Source organism: Centruroides vittatus, unplaced genomic scaffold (genome assembly GCF_030686945.1).
Source record: "Centruroides vittatus isolate TY-2023 unplaced genomic scaffold, ASM3068694v2 contig_460, whole genome shotgun sequence".
Lineage (NCBI taxonomy): Eukaryota > Metazoa > Arthropoda > Arachnida > Scorpiones > Buthidae > Centruroides > Centruroides vittatus.
Genome location: NW_027122256.1, coordinates 1,034,800 through 1,061,948, shown reverse-complemented (window position 1 = coordinate 1,061,948; position 27,149 = coordinate 1,034,800). Strand labels below are relative to the sequence as shown.

Genomic DNA, 27,149 nt, shown 5'->3' with positions numbered 1-27,149 from the left:
TACATACTGTTGCAAAAACATCAACGCTCCTTAAAGCCGTCGTACAATAGTAATCAAATTCAAAATAAATCAACAAACACCATTTAGGCTGCTAGGATTCGCTTTTATTTAGCAAACGTTTTCAACCTAGTGTAATAGGCCACGGGTAATCAAATTCTACACGTGGTGAAAAAACAAACAAATTACATCAATACAGCACAATGGCTGCCACCAGTGGTGTTATTCAAAATATTTAACAAAGGGTTCACTAGCAGAAAATTTTTCCCTAACAATCACCGACAAACAAAATGGAAGTTTTGTCTAGAAATAAATACAATACCTTTTCTTGCGATATATCTAATAATCAGTGGCGTATTTGGAACGTAACGAGCCCTGGGCGAAGACCAGGTAACAATAGTATATTAGTGCTGTCGACCTTTTTTTTTCAGGCAGAGAAATTTTTCACCCCGAATGCTGATAATAGACAGATGTCATCATCTCTCGAGATACAATATCCTTTTTATTTCGCTGTCCATAGCCCGACACGTGTTCCACAGCCATTTTGTATTATATCGCGCGCATGGGATTGTGGGATCTCTCTTATGACTGGATCTAGTTTCAAGAACTCTCTTGAATCGATCGCGATTAAACCCGTTTCGGTCGAGATTGAAACGGTCAAGAGAGATCGCACCAAGGCGTAGTCCCCGACCTTGCTCACAATCTAGATTGAAACGCTCGGTGCGAACGGGGTATAAGACTCTAGTTTAGTAGTGTTACAGAGTATAATACGTATATTTTAATATATTTTTTAAAAGAAACAAAACCACTGAGAAATGTTACGTGCGTTTAACAAGGTTCGGGAAACTGAAAATTTTACCAACAGGTTCGGCCGAACCTGTGCGAACCCGCTGAATATCACCACTGGCTGCCACCATTGCAATACTGTAATGAATTTTTTACCACCATTTCACATACAGAATTTAATTACTATTTCATTCCGGCCTTAACGTGCGTTGATTTCTTAACAGTATATATAAATGCAATTTAGACTAAAACATTTTATCAATTTGTTTCAGAGTATTTTACAAGAGATTTGCGATTAAAACCAATGACGACATTCCAATTGGTGTAAAATTCTCGCACAAATTTTCGTAATGGTTAATGGGTTTTTTAAAAATACGGTAAAAGCATTATATCTACAGTAAATTCACATAGATATATTGTTTTCTATTCAATTTGTTTGCAAATATTTGTACAACTCTGCAAGGCGATATTTTGACGAAGCCGGAATTTCTTGACGTTTTTACAAGTTATAACGATGGACATGCACATCCTCTCCCTAACCTGCGGGTTATAACTGCTTTAGACAGAACGTTAGAAGCATGTCACCACATTTGCATTTTCCTGTCATTCTAAGATCATTCTATTCATCAAATGGGCATACTGTATTTTTTTGATTTAGTTTACGATCAACGAAACTGTATTTTTAGAGATTGGCTTTTCCCCTATATTTTGGTCTTAAATATTCAACATACTTTTAAAAAATGGGACATGTATTAATAATTTATGTTTAGTAGTGAATGGTATGTACTTTTATTATTTATATTTAGCATTAATAGATTTTCTACCATATAATACAAATTTCGAGATATATTTCATCATCTAAAATGATTGGAACATATCTGCTTATAAAAATTGTGCAATACATAACAATAATACAACTCGAACAGTATTTATTCATTTATTTTTACTAAAATGTCGTTTCATTTTATATTTACATAAACATTTACTTATAAAATTTAATTAGGAAACATCTGCTGCGCATCGAAATCCTAAATTACTAGCAGACGAATCTGGCGTGTTTTGACTTCTAGCCGCACATCTGTAGCGATAACAGTATTTCTGAAAAATAGAATTGCTCTTTAAAAATTTTATTTTTTCAAAACCAAACTATTTTAATGGGATAAAACTAGAAACAGAATATTTGAGCAATTTCAAGTTAATTCCATCATCACCAAGAACCACTAAATCGAATAAAAATTCTATTACCTTGAAAACAATTTAATTTAATAAATTGTGATGTTTTAAATTTTCTTATATAGTCGAAGTTCTTCCATTTGTACAATGCAAAATTTCGACAAATAGAAAATTCGAGTTAGAGATAGAATAAATAAAAGTAAAATTTCTCCATGCATGTATTGACACAGTAACATAAATATGCTACGGAAATAAACAAACTTCGTATGTACTGTATATATAATTATAAAAGCAGGAAAAAAAATGCAGAACGGAAAACATCGTTTCTTACAAAATCGTAATTTCTGATTGTTTTTGTTTAAAAAATTCATGTCAAAAATGTTTTCTAAAGTTTTTAATGCACGATGCACTTCGCCAGTAACATTCTCATTATAATACAAATAGTCATCTACACTTACTTAAAAATACAGTCAAACCTGTTTTTATGCGCTCTTTTTATGTGCGATTTTTATTTGTGCGATTTTTTAATGCGAATTTTTAATTTATGCGGTTTTTTTGTGCGGTATGGTTGGCGACTAGTCTCGTGCGATTCGTCATGTCTCACGTTGACTTATTATAGCTAAATAAACTTATTATAGCATAAATGCACTTATTATAGTAATATTATTGCATGAATATGCGAAAAATGAAATAATTTACTTTTTAAGTCAACAAAACACCACCTGGACAAAAATATGTAAAAAGACGATAGACCAGACGATGCAGTCAAGTGCTGACATCTGTTGTCAATAAATTCTATTTCGTACGGTTTTGAGTTATTTTCTATGTGAGACTTTTTTTATGCGGTCCCTGTTGACCGCATAAAAAAAATATTTTTTTAATTGTGTTGCGAAAACTATTTTTTACAGCCATTCGTGAAGTTTCGTGCGATTTTTTTTAATGCGTCTTTTTTAATGCGGTCCCTATCCCCCGCATAAAAACAGGTTTGACTGTATATACCGCGTTTCTTTGTTTCATGGTGGAAATGGAACTTCCGGCATTGTTACGTCATCGTCAAATAGTGAGTCTTCGTTATCTTTATCTTCTTGATTTTTTATTTTGTTAAAATTTCGGCATCTGTCGGATAGTCTGCTATAACCACATCTTCGTCCACAGATAGGCATTCCTCACAAGACACTAGAACGTTGATTTTTTGGGAATAAATGTTAAACTCTGATTTCTTTTCTGGTGGAGGAGTATCAATCTCTTCACTTCAACTAGTTTTTTAAAGCCAGCTTTTTTAAAACAATTTTTTATGGTTGCTTGCTGTTTTTGGTACACATTGGTGTACCAAATTTACAATAATACCCCATGTATAATCTATGTTGTTTGATTATCTTATAGGGTATCTAGTTTTTCTCAAGATTCTTCTTCTAAAGTGTTGTTTCAGATTATTGATAATTCCCTAATCCATAAATAAGTTGTAGTTTGTCATATTTGGCGGGGAAAAATTATTACGAATTGAATTAACCGTCTTACAAATTTTTGGATCCCTAAACAATATTTTACATTTTTGGTGTAGAAGAAAACATAAAACACATACCACTGGTACATAAATAAAAATTCTAAATTTGGTGAGACAGCATCAAAGAGAAGCTTGAAAACAATTCATAAGGAAGGAGGCAGTGCACTTTGTAGGAAAAAAAAACAACAAATCAAAGCAAAAAAACAATTAAAAGTATGGATAGAATAAATTGAAAAAGGTGACAGAGTAAAAGAAAAATTTGACATAATTAATAACTGAACTTTGGATCGTTTCTTTGAAGCAAAATAGCAGCAGCAGCTATGCAACATCCAGACTTTTACTTCACAACATTGCATCATTGGGTTAATAAATTTAAGGCAGTTCACGGTATTTGACAAAAAAAAGTTGTGTTACATTAAATCAAAAAAATGCACTGAATTTACCGACAATCTTAAAAGAAACAGAAAAATTTCAAAAGAAAATCTCAAAACAAATTACAAAATATCATCATAATTTTGTAATTTATATCGACCAAACAGGCTGTGAGTATAGCTTTGATGTGCTGAGGTCTTTATCTAAAGGAGGAAAGAAAAGGTTTTCCTTGTTGATTTTAACAGCATTCAGTCATTGCTTATGGGAAATTTCTTCTGAAAATTTTCATTTGTCTGCAAGAACCTAAAAGAAATTTTGGACCTCAGGTTTCAACCACTGTAGAAAATCTTATGGAATTGTACAGAAATACATCACAGTGGTAAAATCCGGGAAACTAACAAACAATCACTTTCACAACTTTGTTAAGCATGTTCTTAAGAAATACTGCAAACAGGAATTTTTGCTTATCCTAGATTTATGAGGGGGCAGACAGATCCAGCCCATTTAAACAGCATTTTTTTATCTTAAGCTGTTAAGCATGTTTTACATGTTTTTACAACATGTATCATCCAACATACTATACAATCTAATGTATAAAAAATGTAAAGAAATAAAAAAATTCTTATTTTTCTACAAAAATATTGTTTTATTATTCACTTTGTTTTGAAAACTATAATGAAACATGTGTATCCTGTCTCATTTACATACCAGGATATTAAAATAAAAAAAACATAATAAATATATAAAATGATAAAAATATATAAAATAAAATAAATGAAAAAGTAATGCTATATAAATTTGAACCTTCACTGTTGTGATCCAAAGTCACAAGCTTTACTAACTGCTATCACATCTGTTGCATTTTACCTTTCTCTGACAACTTACATGCTAATAGTCAAAATTTTGAACATTAATATCTTGAAAAATAAAGCTTGATTTACACTGGACACAAAGGCATGAAGCATAACAAAGCAAAGACTGCTGTCGATGAAACATGAGTGTATGCAACCTCACAAAAAGAGCTAAATATTTTCATGTCAATCAATGGGAGTATGTGACGACTACAGCTTGTTGGTAAGCACAAGCAAATGAAAGCAACATTTTCATTTGGACTAGTGTGGAACTTGTGGCAACTGCAATATACAGTCGAGTCTGCATAAGTCGACACCCCATGGGGAAGTGGAAATGTGTCGAGTTATCCAATGTGATGACTAAAGCAAAGTTGGAAAAAAAACCACAAAACTACAATTAATAAAATACAGTAGTGCGTTATATAGTAGTATAGGCTTACAATACATTGTGTCCTCCATTTACAATTATTCTGTAGATGAAAAACTGAAAAATTCGTTTAGTGCTGTTTGTTTTGAGCACTTAACTGTCTCGACTTTCTTTTTCAACAATCACGAACGCCTTGAAAACATCGTCTTCACAATTGTCAATTGTTGGGAAGTAACGTCTAAGGATTCTTAATGCCTCTGGCATGAGAAAATGCAGAATTGGATTCTGGTGTGACGTTGATGTAGATTGTATATTTTCTTTTTGTTTATCTGTTATTATTTTATACATAAAAATACATAAAATGTTAAAGCATTTTTATTAATATGTATATATATATATATTAATAATATTACTATATTATTATATTACAGTAGAGCATCGATTACCCGACCCCCGATTAACCAACTTATCGGTTAACCGACCACGGCAAATTCAAATGTCTGCTAATGATGTGGCACTACAATATTTGGTTATGTCTTGGCTACTTTAATATTACTTTTGTTAAATTTTTGCATGTTTTAGCTGGCAGCACTGGCTCGACCATGAAAGGGAGGCTAGTATTTAAACCAGGCCTAATACACTATACTAATAATGTATTTTTTCATACTTTTCGGTTATCCGACTTTTCAGTTATCCGACCAACCCCAGTCCCCAATTAAGTCGGATAATCGATGCTCTACTGTATTAAATATATTAATTATATATTAATAAATAAATCGATTCCCCCTCCTGAAAAAAATGGGTTTGCACCACACGTGCGGAGTGAATTCATTTTTTCAGGAGGGGATGACGACTTATCAGTGTGTGGGACAGCAAAAGTATGTCGACTTATCCAGTAGTGACAAGTTAAACAGTGTCGAGTAAACCGGAGTTTTTTAACATTAATGCCTATGTAAGTCGGCCGGGACCACAGAAAACTAACTACTTAACCGATGGTGTCAAGTTATCCGGGTGACAACTTATGCGGAGTCGACTGTATATCAAAATTTTTAAAATGCTATCTACTGATAAAAGTTTGAAACTACAAGTTGCAACCACACTTCCCACCAATTGTAGTGTGAATGATATTTGCTTTGCTCACCTCATTTGTTCTTTTTGCTTTCATACCCTTCATGTCCAATGTAAATCATACTTAAGACTCACTGGATAAAAACTGAAACATGGATCAATTATCTTTGATGTACAATCACAATGTTAAAGCTCATCGAAATCTGAAACAACCATAACCATGTACTCTCTTTGTAAGTTTATTTTAATAAAAAAAGTTCACCAACATTAGATATTTCTAATATCTTCAGGTAACAGACAAACTTCTTAAGCTTCCACAAAAAAGAAAAAAAGAGCAGAATATAGAGCAAATCACAAGAGTTTTGCTCTATATTCTGTTTCCCCCTCCTTCCTGTAGAAGCTTAAGAGGCTTGCTGTTATCTGAAAATAAGATTATTTTATTTGATGATTAAAGACTTGAATGAGATATAAGTATACATACAATGCAAATTAATTCAATATTATATCCTTACAAGAGACAGTATTTTCATTTGATGTTTAACAAAATATAGATAATAAATATAAAAAGTAACAAAATATTATTCCTAAATAACTAAAAGTATGAAAATATTTTTTAGCTTTTAGTAGTAATAATTAGAAAATAAGAATTTCTCTTAAAGTTCACAATTAAGAATTTTTTATTAAAAATGGTTAAAACAAAATCTTAGAAACTTATATCATTAAAATTAGGCTAATAATTAAAATTATTTCTTACTTCATGGCACATATAAGAACCTCCCTTCTTTACTTTATCTTTACTCTGAGTTGGTCCAGACTATAATATATTTAAATTTTTAGACAAAACCTTAAAGTTTTGCATTATAATTTTATTTTATTAAAAAACATATATTTCTGAATGTCAACATTACTTACAGGATTTTTCTGATGCTGTGCAGAATGCTGATTTGTCCACCAATCTGCTGTCCATTCCCAAACATTTCCAACCATATTTTTTAATCCATATTTGTTAGATGGAAATGCTGTAACCTAAACATAAATATCCAGAAAAAAATTTAAAATTTAATACAGATTCTTAAATATTTGAAAGGATTGTAATACAGGATGTCCATAAAGTCCATTGCAATTTTAAAAATTTATAACTTTATTGGTATTTGCGATAGAAAACATCTGTAAAAAGTATTAGAAAGCTTAATGTACCTAGTTTTAAGTAAAATTATTTAGTAACTCTTCAACACAATAATTTAACAATTTTTCAAAACTTTAAACTTTAGAGAACTACAAAATCATATTACCCTTCGTATTACTAATGATGGTTGACATAACTTAATAAAATATAAAACAGTAAAAAAAGTATAGATTTTCTTATTTCCAATACATTCTATATAATTTTTCTATCACAAATACTAATAAAGTTATAAATTTTTTAAATTGCACACAGACTTTATGGACACCCTGTATAAGAAAAATAAATTTAACATTAGCTTTCTTAATTTACTTAAGTTCATAATGATGAATGCAAAATGAAGAATTAACAATAATTTTCTAATGCCAAATTCATATTTTTTAAATACGCAAAAAATATAGTCTTTGACTTCAGTATTAGAAGACAGTTATCCTTTTACTTTGCATATTTTCTTTACATTGTCATCATTCTGATATTCTAAATGAATTGTTTTTAAATTATATAATTACAATCACAATAATTTACAGTTTCAATTAAATTTTTTTTATTTTTTATTTTTTTTCAATTCATCAAGAGTTTTCTATTAGTAAATATATTTTTATTATTTAAAAATTTTAAAGATCTTAAATAAATGTGGTATTATAACTTAAAACATATAGTTTTCTATTTAGTAGTTGTTTTAGTGTTCTTACTCAGTCTTTATTTAAAACAATATTTACAAAATCCAATCCAGAACTGGAGTGGAATACAAAAAGTAAACAAGATATAAACATATTTATAACATATGATTAACAATTATAATCAAAGTTTACCAAAATAGCAGTCTGAGTTAACAAAAGAACTGAAATTACATAACAAAATTATGACAAAATATAATTGTTATTCTATGCATATACAAAAAAAATCCACAACATAAAACAAAATATGAAAAATGAAGGACATTGTAAAGGTTACAGAGAACAAAATGATGCATGACAATGAAAATAAAAATTAGAATAAAATTTTACACAACAGAAAACATCTGAAATACAACTTAGATGGTAAGAATATTGCAATTACAAAAGAAATCAGAAGAAGAATGTAAAGTTCAATAGAAAGTGTCTAATGTCAATAATTTAGATATAATGTGGGTGCTGTGCCTGTTTATCTCAGATACAAAGTACCAGATAAATGATAATAATAATGATGCCCTGTAAGAAGATAGAATATTATTTTCTAATAGTTTCCAACTCTTCTGTAGTCATTATGCAGTTCAGTAGAGTGTGATAGAAGTTTTTGTTTTCCAGCAATGTGTGAACTTCACTTGACTAGTGACAGCTGCTTTCAGTGATGGTCTGTTCTGGGTACTTTCATACATAAAATGCTTATAAGTGTGAAAGTATGCCAAAACTTTAATGTAATGAAGACAAGGCAACCAGAATTGCAATCTGACTGTGCTATCAGTTTGTTTCAAGTGGCATATTAAGTTCAGAATAGGTCTTTGTGCAGCTGTAAAATGCTCATAGAAACTGTGCACTGCTTCTTGTATATTTTGTCTCATTTCTCAATAAAGTATAATCATTTTGCAGTAGTGGATAAAAGGCATTCTCACATTATTTTACCAATTAGTGGCCTGCACAATGTCAGATCTTTTATAAAAATGCCATCATCATATGTCACCATTGTTTATCAAGAGTGCATTTTTAATTTACATCTCATTCTTGTTTGAAAAATTTGTATTACTGCAGAACCATTGTGCAATTTATATATGTCCTTTTCTAAATGAATTGTTTTATTATAAATATTGCAATGAAACTAATGAATCATATGTATATAATCATACAATCTTACAAAGATCTGTTTTGTTCTTGGATAAATGTTAAAGCAAACACAATATACAGTACACCTTTTATAATTTTAAAAACTTACTGGGGCAGTTCCAAAATAACCATCATCTTTAGTATTTTCTTCTGGAAATTTTCCTTGCCATATATTAGCATAATGTTTATTTTTGGGCATTAATTTATTACCCCAAGGGAACAATCTATTAAAAAAATTATTGAAAACAAATGAATATAAAATATTTTATATATTGATATTTTAGTAAAATCTATTTTTACATTTTTAAATATATTTTAATAAATAATAATAATTTTAAAGTTCTAAATTATTAATATAGTTAAATGCAAAAAATAGCATAAAAAAATATTTATTATTATTCACAGTTTTCTAATTAGATTAGATTTCTCTATTTTGTAAAATATATAATTCTTTTTCATAGAAAAAAACTATATGTATTATAAAAAAATGTTTGGACTGATGAAGGACTACAAGACTAAAATGGATTTCCAATACTAATAAAGCATATATTCTTGAACTTGATCTCTGACTCCATTTCATCACTTAACCTACAAGATGTGATAAGTCTTTACAATTGTAGTGCTTTGCGACTATTTTTTTTGTTTTGGTTTTTCCCTCAACACCTTCTGTTTTTGTTTGTGGCATCACCTTATGATAACACAATTATGACACAACTAATGACATTAAAACAAATTTGTTTTAATGACAAACATTGAAGTACACTCCAAAAGAAGTTTATCAAGACTGCTTTGCAAAGTGGAAACACCACTGGGATAAGTGTGTGAATAGGGGGAGGGGAGTACTTTGAAGGAGCCAATAATCTGTAACTTAAAGAATAAAAATTAAAAAAATAAAGTTTGGTTATTTTTCGAACAGACCTTGTATTATAAGAATGTTTTCACAATTAACACAATTACTCAAGAAATTATATTAAACCTTAATGTGGTCACTTTCTTCCTATTTGAGTTCTCAATTCAAATCCTGTCAAATATTACTAGTTACTTATTAAAACAAAGAAAAAGCAGAAAAAAAAAGTACAGTAACTAGGCACTATCAGAGACAATAATAAAGCAACTTATGTCTTTTTTTCATTATTATAGAGATCAAAGAGATTAAAAGGTTCAACAACTTAGTAAACTCATAGGAACAATGAACTTGTTTCTTCTCAATTGTAACTTGTCAATCTCTCATTGATGTTACTCAATTTGTCACTTGCACTTATCTATGTGCAATTTTGTCTATCTAGAACAATACAACAACACATCCTTCATCCTTTTCCAAATCCAGCATATGATCCAATAAATAGAAAATTCTAGAATACATACATAGAACAAAGCCTCGAAGAAGCAAGACATGATTCCAGATTGATAATATAACACCATCACCACACCACTTCAAAATTACCTGAAATAAACTGCATATGTAATTTATTTCAAAAAATGTTTACTTAGAAAGCATTAACTTGTTTCTGATACTGCTTCACACATGGCAATGATATGGACATTATTAATTTACTTCATATACTACTTTTGAGTCATAAGCTAATTCATTGAAATATTTTACATCTTACTTCATAATAATGTCAATATTTCAAAATTGATTACTTTTCATTCATTCAAAAACTTTTTTAAAAGCAGTTTATCTGTCACTATGAATATAAAAAATTTTGATGAGCTAAAAACTGGGATCCAATATCACTTCTTAAGCCTTTTAAATTTCCGGTACTCCATACGAAAATTAACAACTAATTAACTAACGTTTTCGATCGCCTCCACAATCTTCGTCAGGTTTTATCGACGGTTTTGAAATAGAATGCAAATAGAATTCTTTCAAAATTCAAACGATCGAACCTCTCCCGCGTGCAATAATTGCGAATGATCCAACATGCAATTAATCTCCCTGATACCATCATAAAAATGTCTCTGTCCATCCGTACAGGAATACTACACTATTCTGAGATGCTACCATTGCGGGTGCATTTCGAATACATACCGCCACGCATATGATAATATGTTGCCATCCTTGAAATTAATACATTTCCCCAATTTTGACGCCTTGTAAATCTCAAGGGTCTCCAAGGCCCTGATGTGGTCCGTGTCAAATGATGTTTTAATGAGGCTGGTTTTATCAAAATCTGCCGTTATATCGGGGTCGGTGGCGTACGTCGACAGGGCGGTGGTGTGTCTTTTTTCGGCAACGTCATATTTGTGTTCCGAGATCCTTCTTTGAACAGACCTCTTGGTAGATCCGATGTATATTAGATCCCTTTGGTACCTGTGATCCCTTATCAGGATACTATATACCCCTGGTGCTCTTAGAAAATCCGGCTTGTCTTTGGCGTTCCTGAGTAGCGAATAGATCGATTGGGTTCTTGAGTACGCCAAATTGGTGCCCTTCTTCCGCGCTATTTCCTTGTATAGGTCCTGCATACCTCTGTTGTACTGGACCACCGTGCGCTGGTTCGGCCCCGAATTGGACCTATCCCGTGCCACTGAAGCGTGAAGTGCCGTGTTTGTATTACGGAAGTTACGCGCTAATCTACGGACGAGGCCACGTCTGTATCCATGGCTAGCGGCTATGTCTTCTATGTGTCCCAGCTCTGTGAGCGTGTCCTCCCATTTAGAATTATGAGTGTACGCCCTCCTAACTAACGCCCTGAACGCCGCAATCTTATATGGATACGGGTCTTCAGACCCAGCAGGTATGTACATAGGTAGGTAGTCGGGCTTGTAATACACTTGCGTTTCAATACTGTTTACCTTGAGTTGAATGGCGACATCTAAAAAGTGCACCTCGGTGCCCGATAGTTGATCTAGTTTAAGCGTTAGCCCATACGGGTTGTCATTAACACTGCGCAGAAAATCATGGACGTTCGGCTTGTTCTTCCATATGACCATCACGTCATCCACATACCTACGATATAAAATAATATCGTGTGTAAACTTGTGAATGACATCCCTCTCTAACTGCCGTAAAACCAACTCACACAGGTCGCCCGAAATTGGGCTCCCCATGGGGACCCCCCTTTTCTGTAAATACGTGGCGTTGTCGAACCTAAACAGCGAATTGTAGCACACTAGGTGTGCGAGCTCAAGTACATGTTTGTGGTTATTTTGTAAAACACTAATATTACTGTACCCTTGGTATTTCGAATTCAGAGACGCAGGCGCCCATAAGTTTCATGGGAGCCTCAAGGTTGCTTTTTTTTCCCAACTTTCCTATCTTTCTTTATTTCCTCTTCCATCTAATCCCCTAACTCCTCCCTCTTCTTTCCGTTTCTAACTCAGGGCTAAGTCCTTTGCTAGGATGAAGGACAGCCCTCTATTATCTTTGCAACTAGGTGTGCTGGTAGGCTATACCTGGTTAGTAGGACGTCCCTAAGGGCGCAAAAGCAAGGTTGGAGTTTGATGGATGGATATAGAGCCTGAAATCCAATACCGTGCTCTCTGTAACCCGTGTACGCTTCAATTCATCGACCAACTCTCTGGAGTTCTTCACTGTTAAGGGATAATCTTGGAGATGTCTGGCTAATATGCGGTGCAACTCGGTTTCTAGCATCTTCGTAGGGGCTCTAGCCTTATCCAAAATAAGTCTGAGCGCAGGCGTAGGCTTGTGCGTTTTCGCGAAAGTGAAAAGCCTGGGTGTATCCGGCAACGCCACCACCGCCCTGTTTAATCCCTGCGCCTTCGCCAGGGGTGTGCCTGTGAATCGCACAACACGTGCATGCAACCTGTCTACGTAATTATCCGCGACCTGCTCACTGTCCGTATCTACGATGTATTGCATCAACATAGCTTTATATGTTACTTTCAAAACCGTCGATAAAACCTGACGAAGATCGCGGAGGCGATCGAAAACGTTAGTTAATTAGTTGTTAATTTTCGTATGGAGTACCGGAAATTTAAAAGGCTTAAGAAGTGATATTGGATATTGGAGTACCGGTATGAGGATTGTTTTCTAAAAACTGGGAACTTTAAAATTAAGCAAATAATTATACCTATCATGTAATCCTCCTCTACAAGAAAATTCCCATTCTGCTTCAGTTGGAAGTCTTTTTCCTAACCATTTACAATATGTAATGGCATCATTCCAAGACACATGAATAACAGGATGATCCATTCTATCAATTTTTTAAAATAAAAATAATCATAAAGAATAAGTTTTTAAAATGAGTTTTGCTGATTTCAAATATTAATTTACCTGTCTTTTATTGTAGAATCTTTACCTTCTGGATGTTGCCAATCTGCACCTTCTACAGGAAGCCACCAAGGTGCTGCAGCCACCTAAATTATAAATTTTTTACTTTTGTTATTTTATTTCTTTATAAAATTTAAATATTAAAGTCAAATTATAAACAAAACTGGAGTTTTACAAGGTTATTTTTATACTTATTAATTAAATGATAAATAAATTTGATTCACTTATATAAGAGACAAGTCGAAAGGCCTGATGCAGGCATCGGGGCATACTAAATTACAAATAAAAATAATAATATACTGAGTATTATACTGTATAAATATAAAATAAATATAAATAATTTATATAAATATAAAATTTTTTATTGTTAATTTAAATAATAGCTAGGGGTGCCCCTAGTGACTGTTTTTGGCATACCATGATAGAAAGAAAGAAAATGCCCATTTTTCAGCTTTATATAGTAGATGATGATTCTGATTAATTTTAATTATTTCATTTTCAAATTGATGCCAAAGTTTCAGAAAATTCATTCTTGGCAAATTCTCATTTGAAAACTATAAGCAAGCTTTTGTGTTGTATTTCTGTGTTTATAAGAAATAAGAAATAAATACTAGCCTGCTAAAGAACCTGCGGCAGTTAGCAACACTGTGCTTGACCACCATCCTTAACCTATGTGACATCAGGATTGGGGCAAACTCATTTTTCTGGATTGATGTGCTTCTGTTCGGACTTTCATCTCACCGCATGCTCCGAACATTGTTTCCACAATCAATATAATTGTAAACCTTGTATATATTTCTGTAAAATGAACTCATGACAATGACCATTGGACTCCTTTGTTGTCCGGTATCATTCCTCAGGCATGACGACAACACTACTTGTGGACAGGGTTGGCAAATTTATGTTTTTTTTTAAATAAAACAATAATACACGTTTTATTTAGAAACCTTTGTTTTCTTTTGTTTTAAAACAGTTTTATATTATGTTATAAAATACTGTTTTAAAACAATGTTTTAAATTTTTAAAAAAATGTTTTATTACATAAATTTAGTAAATAAACTTTTTCTGACTTGTGAGCTAAATATGAACATGGGGATGGGAAATTTTTTCACTGTCATGGGTCATAAAAGCACGTGACACGCCGACTTTTATCACTAAGAGATTTCCTGACCACATGCCAGGACTGTTAGCAATACAGCTAATGTATTGTAATATTACTTGGATGCTAAAAGACATTATCATTATTGTTGTTACTTGTTAAGTAAAAAATGAGTGCAGGAAGAAGGCTTGATAATATCTGGAACCAGTACAAACTAATTTGTGGAAATCCAGGAAAACCGGCATATAGGGTACAATGAAAAATATGTAGGAAAGAAATGGCTGGATTAGTTGCTCGTATGAGAAAATATATTGAAGATAACCACCTACAGGATGATATACAGGAATTGCAACAGCTGGGTGAGTATTTTGAACCATTATAAGTTTTAATTTTTTCTATAGCTTGCTATAAAGTTTTACCTGGGTCAATTCAATTTGTACTAATATAGATATTCTTAACTTCTTCGCCCAAGTTACATAGTTCTGCCCTTTCGGGCAGTTTATATAGCGTTACGAAAAAAATGGTCCTTTTCCAAAAATGTATGGGCTAGTACATATACATCGTTATCTATGACCTATGAAAATTTTATTAATTACTTTTGCCGCAAAAGTTTTTTATAACGTTTTATTAATTAGCATATTAATTGCCTCATTGTTTTTTATGAGAGTTTTTTTAAATCAAATTAATTAAATCGTTCTAAACTTTTATAGGACCGTTTTGACTTCGATAAAATTTTTTTAAAATACTATTGAATGATTTTTATGACATCAGCAGGTGTTTTTTTGTTTTTTATTCAGTAGAATTTTTTTATATATACCTTTTTTCAGTTTCTTCCCTATTTTAATAGCATAAAAATCAGAAATTTTGTGTTATACTGTCAACTGGTTTGTAAACAATGTAGACTGCACATGTGAATTTTCACACCTGTCAAATGAAAGAATAACAATCCCTGCAGCTATATTTATCAAATAAAAGCATTTTTTGGTTATTTTAAATTTGTCATATAATTTTTCTATAAAAACTCGTTTTTTGAGGGTATTTATTCCGTGGCAATTATTTCGGCTGTCAGATTCACTTTTACATGGAAATAATTATTTAATATAAAAAAATCAATAGATTAAAAATTTTTCAAGCAGAAATTAATTAGGCCTCGGAAACTAAAGTCAATAGTATACAATTATATATCGTAATCATTGTGAACTGAACATACAGAAGTGTGTAAATTATTAGACTCATGCATAAAGTGTATTATTTCTGGTTCTTATCCTAAAATGTATCATTTTATATTGCACTTGTCCGACTTGAGTCTAATAATTTTCACACGTCTGTATGCAGTAGTAATTTTAAAAACATACACCTAATTAGTAATTAATTTATTGTTTCTATATTTATTATTTAGATTAGCAGGAGTCAGAAAGTCAGGAGCCTGAGTCTGAGACAAGTGAAAAGTGCTCTGCCACCACTTCTGGCTCCACTAGTGGCACTGGCACTGGCACTGCATCCCAAAACAAAGTAAAATTGGAACGCATTGATTCATTTATTGTGAAAATGTCAACTAATCAAAAAATGCAATTGGATCTCCAATGCGCAAAATTTATATATGCCACCAATTCAGCCTTTACTCATGTAGAACACCCCAAATTTATAAAATTTTGTCAGATGTTGCGACCTGGATATGACCCTCCACACAGAAAGGAAATTGGAGGACCCTTGCTGGACACTGTACACAATTCCATTGAGAATGAATCAGCTGATGAGTTAAAGAATATTACAGTCTGTATGGCTATTGATGAGTGGAGTAATATCCATAATGAACCAGTGTTTCGTGTCTGTATGACTGATCCTAATAGAACAGTTCATTTGATTGACTCAGTTGATACAGGCACAGAAAGGTACACATCAAACCACTTAGAAATTATTGCAACTGCAGCAATAAAAAAATGCAATCAAAAGTATGGCTGTAAAGTAAGAAGCCTGGTAAGTGACAATGCAAGCAATATGAAAAAAATGAGAGAAACATTAGCAATGACAGAAAATTTAGATATTGTCACTTATGGATGCTCTGCTCATATTTTAAACTTACTGGCTTAAGATATCAACATTAAAGAGGTTAAAGTTTTCATTCACCTAAACAACACTACTGAGCATTATACATTTCTGAAAATAAGAAATTCTTCAAGCTGAAGAAGCCACTGTTGTCAATCCTGTTTTGGTTTTGTACATGCAAATCTTAAAAATGCCATTTCATAAAGAAACATTTAAAAATGCTGTATTTTATATTAAATAAAACATTCTGTACATTCTTGAGTCTTACACTGAAGTTTTTCTGATTTATTTTTATATTTTACTACTCGTAGATCCCAGTGTTTTATTTCCCCCCCCAAAAAACCATGTTTTAAATGTTTTAAAACATTTTTTTAAAACAAATGTTTTAAATCCGATGCCTATGTTTTAAAACATGCTTTAATAAATGTTTTAAAACATTTTTTTAAAATTATGCCAACCCTGCTTGTGGATGCAATCGGTGACCAACTTAACCGATTTTCTCCTCAAACCTTAACTACTTTAAAATAGAAAATCAGATACTATAGAATGAGGCTGAAGTAATTAAGTATAGACTATATCAGGTTCTATTTGAAGGATGAATCATGGTAAAAATATCAAAACTTTCTATTTGATACACTACAAATACTATTAATGAATATTCCAATAAATATCAGACAAACTATATGATATCATTGCTCAACAAAATTTGCATGAAATGTATGGAATTCTATCCTTATTGTACAGGATATTTTGAGCATGTAAACTGTCAATTACATTCTAAAAATTTAATGCCTTTGAAATATTTTGCAGAAAAAAAAGAGTATATACATAAATTACTTAAAAGGATCTAATTATATGTTCAAGAAGATTATTTGAATAGCACATAACACAATACAACAATCTTTAAATCAGTAATATATATTTTGAAAAATGTAATTATATGGTGGAAGAAATAGAATGATTTGAGTATCAGTATAAACTAAATAAAATCATGATAATGCACAATGTATTTAAGTAAAATAAATATAGAAACTATACACAGGAAAAGTCAAAAGTCAGGACTGTCCCAAATATCTTCAGAACAAAAAGAAATGCAAATGTAAAACTTTGTATAACACTTACAAGGAGTACTATCCTATGTCCCTTCACCATTTTGATGAATTTTGGCACAAAGGTAGTGTTTGATACAATAATGCAATTCCCAAACAGTTTCATACTATGTGTCATAATGATCAAGTTATTGAGGTTTAAAAAGTAAGGTATCCTTCTGCATAGTCTGCTACTATTGACCAGCTTATAGAGGCACCATCCTATCACAGATAATTTTTTTGCATTTAACTATGTTACAATTGTAAATTTTTTTTATTCTTTCGAATGACCAATATTTACAAATAAACACATATCTGATATGTTTTCCTGCTCAAGATTTTGTTAAAGGCAGAAAATGTTTTTGGATTCAGAAAATAAGGAACTTTAATATTGATGTAATTGTTTTTAAGGATATTGATATAATTATTAATATAATATGACATGTAAAAATTTAATCTGAATTGTTCATAACCATGAATTTTATCAAAGTTTTCAGTTATCCAAGACAGCATCAATTCATCCATCTTACCTTGATTATTGGGGTTCTATTGTATGTTCTAAACAAGAAAGAGTATTTGAATGGGAATTTGAACAGTATGATATTGATTCAGAAGAGAGATAAGTAAAGTCTGAAAGAAACATCACAAACCCCGATAAATTTGTAAAGCCAAACAACCATTGGGCTATTAATATTAATTTAATGAAAAATAGCACCTGACCTACCACCTCCCTCTACTGACAAATTATTTAGTAATTGATTAAATATAATCACAGAAAAGTAGCCCAATGTAATCCAGTGGTTGTTTAGCTTTAAAATCTGAAAATATTAAGCATTTGTTTTTGGTTTGTATTGACTCTTAAGTAGAAAAGTTAAACTGAGCTGTTGAAATAATGTAGTTGGCTGATAAATTTTTTAAAATGACAGGGAATTATTAAAACCATATAAACCATATTACTTTGTTTTATAAATAATAAGAAAATAACATAAAATATCAATAACTGACTCAATCCAAATATCTCAAAACATATTAATTTATAATTAGAATTTACTTACAGCCTGTGTAATTCCTTTTTTTGTATCTTCACTTATCAAGTTGTCCAAAACAAATGAATTTCCAAATTTTTGTGCCTATAAATAAAAATAAATGTAATTTAAAAATTCATAAAATTCTATAGAATTTTGTGAATTTTTATGACAAATAGAAGACAAAAATAAAATTAATGTATAAGCCATTGTTTTTGAAAATGGTATAAGTCCATTTATTCATACATTGAGATATTTAAGGGTTTATGTTTGAATCAATTTAAAAATATTGGCTAACATTAATAAAATTAAAATAATGTTTTTAAAACTATAAACTTGTTAAATTTTATTATGTAATAATAATTACGAAAAATTGTTAAAGAAAATAAACAATTTTTTTAGTTACAAATGGACTTATACCACTTTCAATACAACAAATTATGAAAAAAAAATGAACAATAACAATTCTAAATTTATATTTTAATTGAAGTTGGCTTTTCTGAAATGTATTTTTTTTTAACTGTAAAAAATAATAATTAAAATGAGAATATGTAAGTAAATGAATAATTGACTTTATTAAGAAATATTTTAGTTAGGTTATACATATATAATTTATAAACAAACAACTATGAAAAATAAATACTTCATTAACTAATAATAACAAACTTATTCATATTTCAATTTTATTTCTCATTTACACTTAGCATAGCGAAGTATTTATGGTGAATAGGAGATATGTAAGGCAGAAAATTCATCATATTATTATATTTCTTTCTTGTTATAGATTTTGAAGTTATGTAGAGTGGTAATATAGTAATTTTGCTAAAATTTTTAAGCCTTCCTCAGTTTCCAAATAAATCAAGAACTTTAAATTGTGCATTTTCTTCCACAGAAATTTTGTAGAAAATTTTGTAAAGTTCTTCCCTTTTAAATTTCATCCAGCATATCTTCAGTCAATTTGTAATTTTTCCATCTGTATTTTATTCCTATTTGACCATTGCTCCTTCTAGAGATTTGGTTGAGACAGAATCTTCTCATTTCATTTCATATAAAAGGAAGTTAGTTTTCTTCCAGCAATTCTTTATTCCATTATAATACTCTTGCTCAAGAAATAAGACAGATGTGGAAGATGGATAATATATTTACTATATATGTTATCCTCTCTTCTACTGGTGCTATGCCACATACACTACATAAAAGTCTAGAAATATTAAACCTTAATAAAAACAAATACATGGCACTACAAAAAGCTGCAATACATAACACATGTCACATTGACATGTGTTCGATATAAGTAGTATGTCTTGAGCACTATATAAATGGTTTTAATGGTCTTAAAGTTTGTGAAAGAAAACTAAAAGGAATGAGGAAAAAGATTTCTCACCACTTCATCTAAGCAATAACACCATTATCTTGTTTAAGATGTTGTGTTCTTAGGACATTAGCTATTATCTATTATAAAGACTTTCAATTATTGATTATTATGAATGGACTTATACCACTTTCAACAAAAACGGCTCATATGTATTAATGATAAGTGCAATGAGCAATAAAATGTATTTCTTTTTAAATGTTTAAACTTTTTAAAAGAAGTGACATTTTTTTTACATATTTCTGGAGCAATTTTGTATAAATATAAAACTTAAACAAAGATGTATTCTGACTCATCGTAGACTGCATATCTTATTAAAACACTACACTCATGACACCTTATAAATTTGCAGCCGTGTTTATTCGGTACAAACGAACGTTTTCGGTCGTGTTTAACGACCTTCTTCAGGAAATATCCAAAAAAAAAAATTTGAACACATCGAAAATCTGCAAAAACGAACAAACTTCGGAACGTTTTTAAAAATATTCTAAAGAGAATTGCGTGCGCCATCTCTACATCGATGCGTATTAAATAACACATTACATGAGAATAAAATAAAAATAAATAACAGACAATAAAAAGTAATATGCTTCTTGGAGACATTAAAAATAAAATACAAACATAAACTACGGTGCAAGCCGAACGACGCACAGAACATAGGGAAGGAGAGGAGCTGTGCAGAGACAAAAAACTACGGTTTCTGTCCTTGTGTAGGCTTCCGCATATCCGCTTTTCTGAGGTTTACATGTCGCCTGAGCGCCAGGCTGCAGATATTTTACTAGCCTCTCTGAAGTTGATAGATTGTCCTTTTTGGCTTGCTTTGCAGATATGCCAAGCTTCTGTATAACGGAGGTGCTTTACGTTGCGAACTGTTTGTACTAATCTTGCTTGGGACCATTCAGCTTGGACTTCTTGGGGATCTGCCAGGACGTAAGTCGCCAACGCTGTGCATGGTTGTTCGCTTCTTATATTTCTCTGATGTTCCGCCAGCCTTTCCTTGAGTGATCTTCTGGTGGCTCCGATGTAAAATAGCTTATTTTGCCTCCGTGTGTTACAGGATCCTATAGGACACACGGAGGCAAAATAAGCTATTTTACATCGGAGCCACCAGAAGATCACTCAAGGAAAGGCTGGCGGAACATCAGAGAAATATAAGAAGCGAACAACCATGCACAGCGTTGGCGACTTACGTCCTGGCAGATCCCCAAGAAGTCCAAGCTGAATGGTCCCAAGCAAGATTAGTACAAACAGTTCGCAACGTAAAGCACCTCCGTTATACAGAAGCTTGGCATATCTGCAAAGCAAGCCAAAAAGGACAATCTATCAACTTCAGAGAGGCTAGTAAAATATCTGCAGCCTGGCGCTCAGGCGACATGTAAACCTCAGAAAAGCGGATATGCGGAAGCCTACACAAGGACAGAAACCGTAGTTTTTTGTCTCTGCACAGCTCCTCTCCTTCCCTATGTTCTGTGCGCCGTTCGGCTTGCACCATAGTTTATGTTTGTATTTTATTTTTAATGTCTCCAAGGAGCATATTACTTTTTATTGTCTGTTATTTATTTTTATTTTATTCTCATGTAATGTGTTATTTAATACGCATCGATGTAGAGATGGCGCACGCAATTCTCTTTAGAATATTTTTAAAAACGTTCCGAAGTTTGTTCGTTTTTGCAGATTTTCGATGTGTTCAAATTTTTTTTTTTGGATATTTCCTGAAGAAGGTCGTTAAACACGTTTTATTCTCATGTAATGTGTTATTTAATACGCATCGATGTAGAGATGGCGCACGCAATTCTCTTTAGAATATTTTTAAAAACGTTCCGAAGTTTGTTCGTTTTTGCAGATTTTCGTTGTGTTCGAATTTTTTTTTTTGGATATTTCCTGAAGAAGGTCGTTAAACACGACCGAAAACGTTCGTTTGTACCGAATAAACACGGCTGCAAATTTATAAGGTGTCATGAGTGTAGTGTTTTTAGATGTATTCTGAATGTAGAATTTAAAAATACATAACTTATTGGGCTGCAATTTGAAAAAAATGTAACCTGTAAATTCTCACTATCATCCATCTATCCATCCTTCCTTAATCTCAAGAATGGAGTTAGATAGACAAATAATCCTTCAAACAAACCTTTAACCAGTGTGAGGTATGATTAATTGTCCACGCTAATGTTTTCAAATCGCTCCTGGGTCCTTCTTCAAGCTATGTTCATTTGTAACGATCCATTAGAACGAAGACCAGCCGTTTTTGGAACAAAATTTGAACTAGCAAACTTCAAAATCCAACGAGAATCACGTGCCAGCCAGTTCCAAAATTTAAAGTCATAATGTAATGACTGGTAACTTATAAAGATGGCTTATGTATTTTCATACGAATAAAATCCATATTAGCGAGTCAGAGGTCAGAGAAAAATGTGCGTTGCAACCCCCTAATTATTATAATCATCAGTGCAGGCTTAATCTGAATCATCTTTGAGGAATAGGGCTTGCCAAGCTAAGGATAAGGTGACTTCATTCCTGGAATTGATGGGGGTAGATGAGTTGTAGGCTTTGCAGATTTCAATCTGCTTTAACTACTTGAGGTGGTCCACATATGACATTGTGATAAGGAGCTTGGCGTTTGTGAAGTCCGTGGAGATCTCCGGATTGGAAGCATATATAGATAATGAGGTGGTAGATCTGTTGTGCTGGATGTCGTGTTGGTGTTCCTTTTTAGAAGATATTTGACAACGTTTTTCACAAAGCAAGTCATCAAAATTTGGTTGAATATATTGAGCTGATGCAACTTTTAAAATTGATGATAAATGTTGGTCGGTTAATCTTGACCTTTCTGAATTTTTGTTATTTTTCATTAAAGAAAATAGTTGCTCACATAAATAAGTGCTTCTGAACATAGCCAGTATATGCATAACAAACAATAACATTTTGGGAAACCAATCTGCAGATAAATATGTATAAAAATCTGGAATTCCAAATTCTATATATTTTTGCTTCAGCAAATTATCACATTGGATTTGAATTAATTCCATTTGTAAATTTTCATCAACAATTTCAATATCGATAAATAGAGGTGAAGTAAAAAGATGAAATTGTAATTCACAGCTTATAAAATCAGAAAATCTTTGATCAAATTCCGTTTCTTACAATTTAATTTAGTGAGCATATTCTGTGAATTTTAATTAGGTAATTTAAGCAATAGATATTGACAGCTTTCAAAGTGAGACAAGTTTTCTTTTTCTATTTGTTTTCGCCAAAGTAATAATTTTTGTTTGAAAGCATTAATATTATCAAATAGCATTATAACAACAAGATTTTTGCCTTGAAGCTTAAGATTAAGTTGATTAAGATGACTTGTAATTTATCAACTGAGAAAGCCAGGTCCTTTATCCATTGTCCATCTTTTAATTCAGCACATTCATAATTTTTTGTTTCCAAGAAAATTATGATTTCGTCCAGCAATATGAAGAATCGTTTTAACACTTTATGACTCGAAAGCCATCGAACTTTGGTATAATATGGTAGATCAGTGTATTCACATTCTATATCTTCCAGAAATGAAGCAAATTGATGATGATTAAGTCCACGTGCTCGAATATAATTTACAATTTTGGTGACAATTTTTAAAACATGTCCGACATTTAAAACTTTGGAGCACATTACTTGCTGGTGAATAATACAATGAAAATGTTCAAAATTATTAATACCATGCTATTTGCATATTTCTTTTAATCTTGCAACAACTCCTTTAGTAATACCGGTTATGGTAGGTGCACCTGCAGTTTCAAGACAAACCAACTTTTCCAATGGTAACTTATACTTCTTCAAAACTTCCGTAAGTGCATCAAAAATATCAGCTCCAGTGGTTGTATTATGCATAGGAATGATTTCCAAAAGTTCTTCACTTATTTTTAAATTAACATCGCATCTGTGAATAAAAACAGCCAGCTGAGCGATATTTCGAATATCTGTACTTTCATCAATTGCAATAGAGTAGGCTTGAAAATGTTGATATTGTTGAATTATGCTGATTTCTCAAATTCTCAGTTATTTCATCAACTCTGCTAGCTACAGTATTTCAACTTAAACTTACACTTTTAAATTTTTTTTATTTGTGCTGGACATAATACTTCCGCTGTTTTAATTAAGCATTCACTAATAAATTTCCCTTCAGTAAACGGTTTCGATCTGCTTGCGATTAAATGTGATAATATATAACTAACTTTTATAGCAACTGTATTGTCTTCAACAGATTTAGTGAATACACTTTGTTGTTTTTGAAGAATTGATTTCAATTCTGACAATTTGTCTTCACAAAGTATTGCAATGTATTGGTCATAAGTTTCTTTTATGATTTCTGTCATAATGCCTTTTAACATTATATTCCTTAGAAACTGAAATAGAGTTTTTACAAATCAAGCATAATATTTTATTCTTGTTTTGGACACAAAAATATTGCAGTTCCCATTTTTCTTCAAAATTACAATGTTTCTCTTCAATTGGCCTTCTCTTACTCATTGTTCTTAAAGTTTGATTATATTTTTATTAAATAACTTTTTAAGTTAATATGAATAAAAACCAAAATCCACTTTAGAGTTCAAAATATTATGCGCAAACAATTGAGCAAACACTTCACTTTGTGACAACTTTTACTGTATGATAACTTGAAGACGAAAACAACTTTCTTAATCGAGTTCATTTGACCAACCTGCTTTCCCGCCAAAACTCGACCTTTTTATATGGATTGAAGATAGGATTGATTGACCAATCAGCACTTCGTAGTTCTGTCGGAGGTCCAGCGATGTTTCGATGATAGGTGGCCAATCAGTGATCCTGCTTTCAAAACCAACAGCCATTTCTCCAATGTCGACCATTGCTTGTTTGAAAATAAAGAAAAGGCGGGAATCATACGTCCAGACGATTCTAATCCTAACAATTATGATACTCCGCAAACAGAATAACACAAAAATTACAAGTTGCAGATTCCTTTTTTAACAAGTAATTTATTCTCACCTTGAACCGGTTCTTTATCAGTTGATCCCAACTTACAAAGCAAAACTGGAGTATTATACAACGGGCGTTGGACCCTTTTTTCTGAGCAATCAATTCCACGTGATGCAACAAATATCCGTGAGTTGACTTATAACTAAAGAAAAGGAAGCAGAAAAAATATGTATCTAAGAATAGTAAGAAGGGGAATACCCGGGATTTTTGGCCTCGTGGTCTTGGATGGGTCACCGTCTCAGTCTTTTCTCTGAACAGTTCTTTCTCTGTTCCTTCCTTCTCTACACCTCAAACTTGGTGTCCAATCAATATCTTCCTTTCCAAGTTCTTTTATGGAATGTTCTTATTATTGGAATATGAGCAGCTCCACATAGTCCCCAGCCTCTCTCTTCAGACCTGGAGCACTATCTTTGTACTGTACTTCTTCTCTCTCTGGAGTTCAAGCCAAAAGTGTCTCACCCCTGGTTCCTGTGACCCCAGGACCTCTCCTCTCCTTTGCTTTCCCAGAAACAGTGACCTCACCCAAGGAAAAAGGGTTGGAAAGGAAATTTCTAGAACAGTTATAACAAAGAACAAAGAAAGATTCCTAAGTCTAACATAATATAATAAAATATGTAAAAATATCAGTATGGCTGATGGCCACACAAACATATGTCGTGTGTCGGATTAGATCGCTCTACGTTCTATCATGTTTCTGATCATCTTGTATTTTTATCTCTGTTCGGCTTCGGCTGCCACTTTTCATTTGATGCCTTGCGCCAGCGCACAGCGTTCCAAGCGATGACACAACCACACGCGACACCAGTGTCAACCAAAAAGTTCAAACTTTCCAACTTCGAGCGTCAAAGCTTGATATTTAAAAATTTTTAAAAAGCCTCAGCAGGCCACAACCTATGTATTGGCAGGCCGTGTGTTTGACATGCCTGCTTTATATTAAGAGTATGTTGTCATTTAAACTTTTGTTCCAAATCCTGCAAAATTATTGTATTTTTCAAATGTTCTATATTATTTTATTCTACGTGTGATTTATGCGCATACTGAAGACGACTCAAAGTGAGGCCAAATACATTTCAAAATAAATAGTTTTGGTTTCCTAAAGCTAGTAGTATTTCTTTTTATTTACTATTAATAACTGTATTTGTATTTATAACAGTACTTACAGCTGTTATTGGATAGCTTAACATAAAGTAGTTTAAAAAAATTATATTATTATTAAAATAACTATTGGTAATTAAATTAAAGTTATAAACAATTAAATGGTTTTGAATATTGTAATTTAAATTTCAGTACAATTTATTTAGTCTCAATTAAGCATAACAATAAATTTGTGTTATAAGGCTTTTTTGACATTTTTCAATGGTATGTACTGTACAAAAAGTTTATATTAAATATTACAGATATTTAAGATTTGTAATAAAATTAATTTTGTTTGTTTTTAAATTCTAAAAATCATGCCATTGACATTTATATAAATCTGTTATTGAGTAAATTAATTATACTGATTTCATTTGACCTTAAAGCAATTTCTTAATAGATTACCTCAGAAATATAGCCTGTAGTCTGTACAAATATTTCAAAATCACGATTAGAAACTTCATGTCGATCGATATAAAAATCAGTCAATGTAACATTTCGAGCAGGTCCTTCTCCATCAGCAATAAAAATAGGTTTATTTGTCCCCATTTGAAATGTTCCACCTTTAATAAAACTCATCTCTTCAAAATTCACATTGTTTGTAGTTTGAATATCATCTAAAACATTTTCTGTGTCTTTTTTTCGAGAAGGCAATGAACAACCACAATCACTTTTCTCTTCTTTAACACAATGATCATTTCCATTGCAATACCAGAATTCAAGTAAAAACAAAAAACATATAAAAACTAATGACAGCATATTCATATTTGCAGTTTACTGTTGCTATTATTAATGAGATCAAACACTTGCTTAAGATATTCTCTCCTCCTGTAGAATAAATAAAATGAAATAAAATAAATCCAATGCTGAGGGAGAAACTAGAAAGAAGCAAAAGAATGAAAAAGATGAAGTTAACAATTGTCATTTTTACTGTCATAAGAAATAAAATACTTTCCTTATATTATTAGAAATCAGTCAAACATTCATCAAAAATGAGTGAGTATAGGATTATTCTGAAAGGAAATTAAAATTTATAGAAATAATTAAAAC

At 31.6% G+C, this 27,149-nt stretch overlaps 1 protein-coding gene across 1 annotated transcript; it reads right to left on the bottom strand.

Moving 5' to 3' along the window:
• Positions 1-1,704: 1,704 nt before the first annotated feature.
• On the bottom strand, positions 1,705-26,918 carry LOC136977529 (formylglycine-generating enzyme). Its single transcript, XM_067273024.1, has 8 exons — positions 26,505-26,918; positions 18,626-18,700; positions 13,341-13,423; positions 13,138-13,260; positions 9,210-9,324; positions 7,031-7,144; positions 6,873-6,932; positions 1,705-1,881 (listed from the first exon to the last, which is right to left on the bottom strand). Exons 1-8 carry the CDS (start codon positions 26,862-26,864, stop codon positions 1,783-1,785), a joined length of 1,029 nt encoding a protein of 342 aa, XP_067129125.1. The 5' UTR covers positions 26,865-26,918; the 3' UTR covers positions 1,705-1,782.
• Between the last annotated feature and the right edge of the window lie 231 nt (positions 26,919-27,149).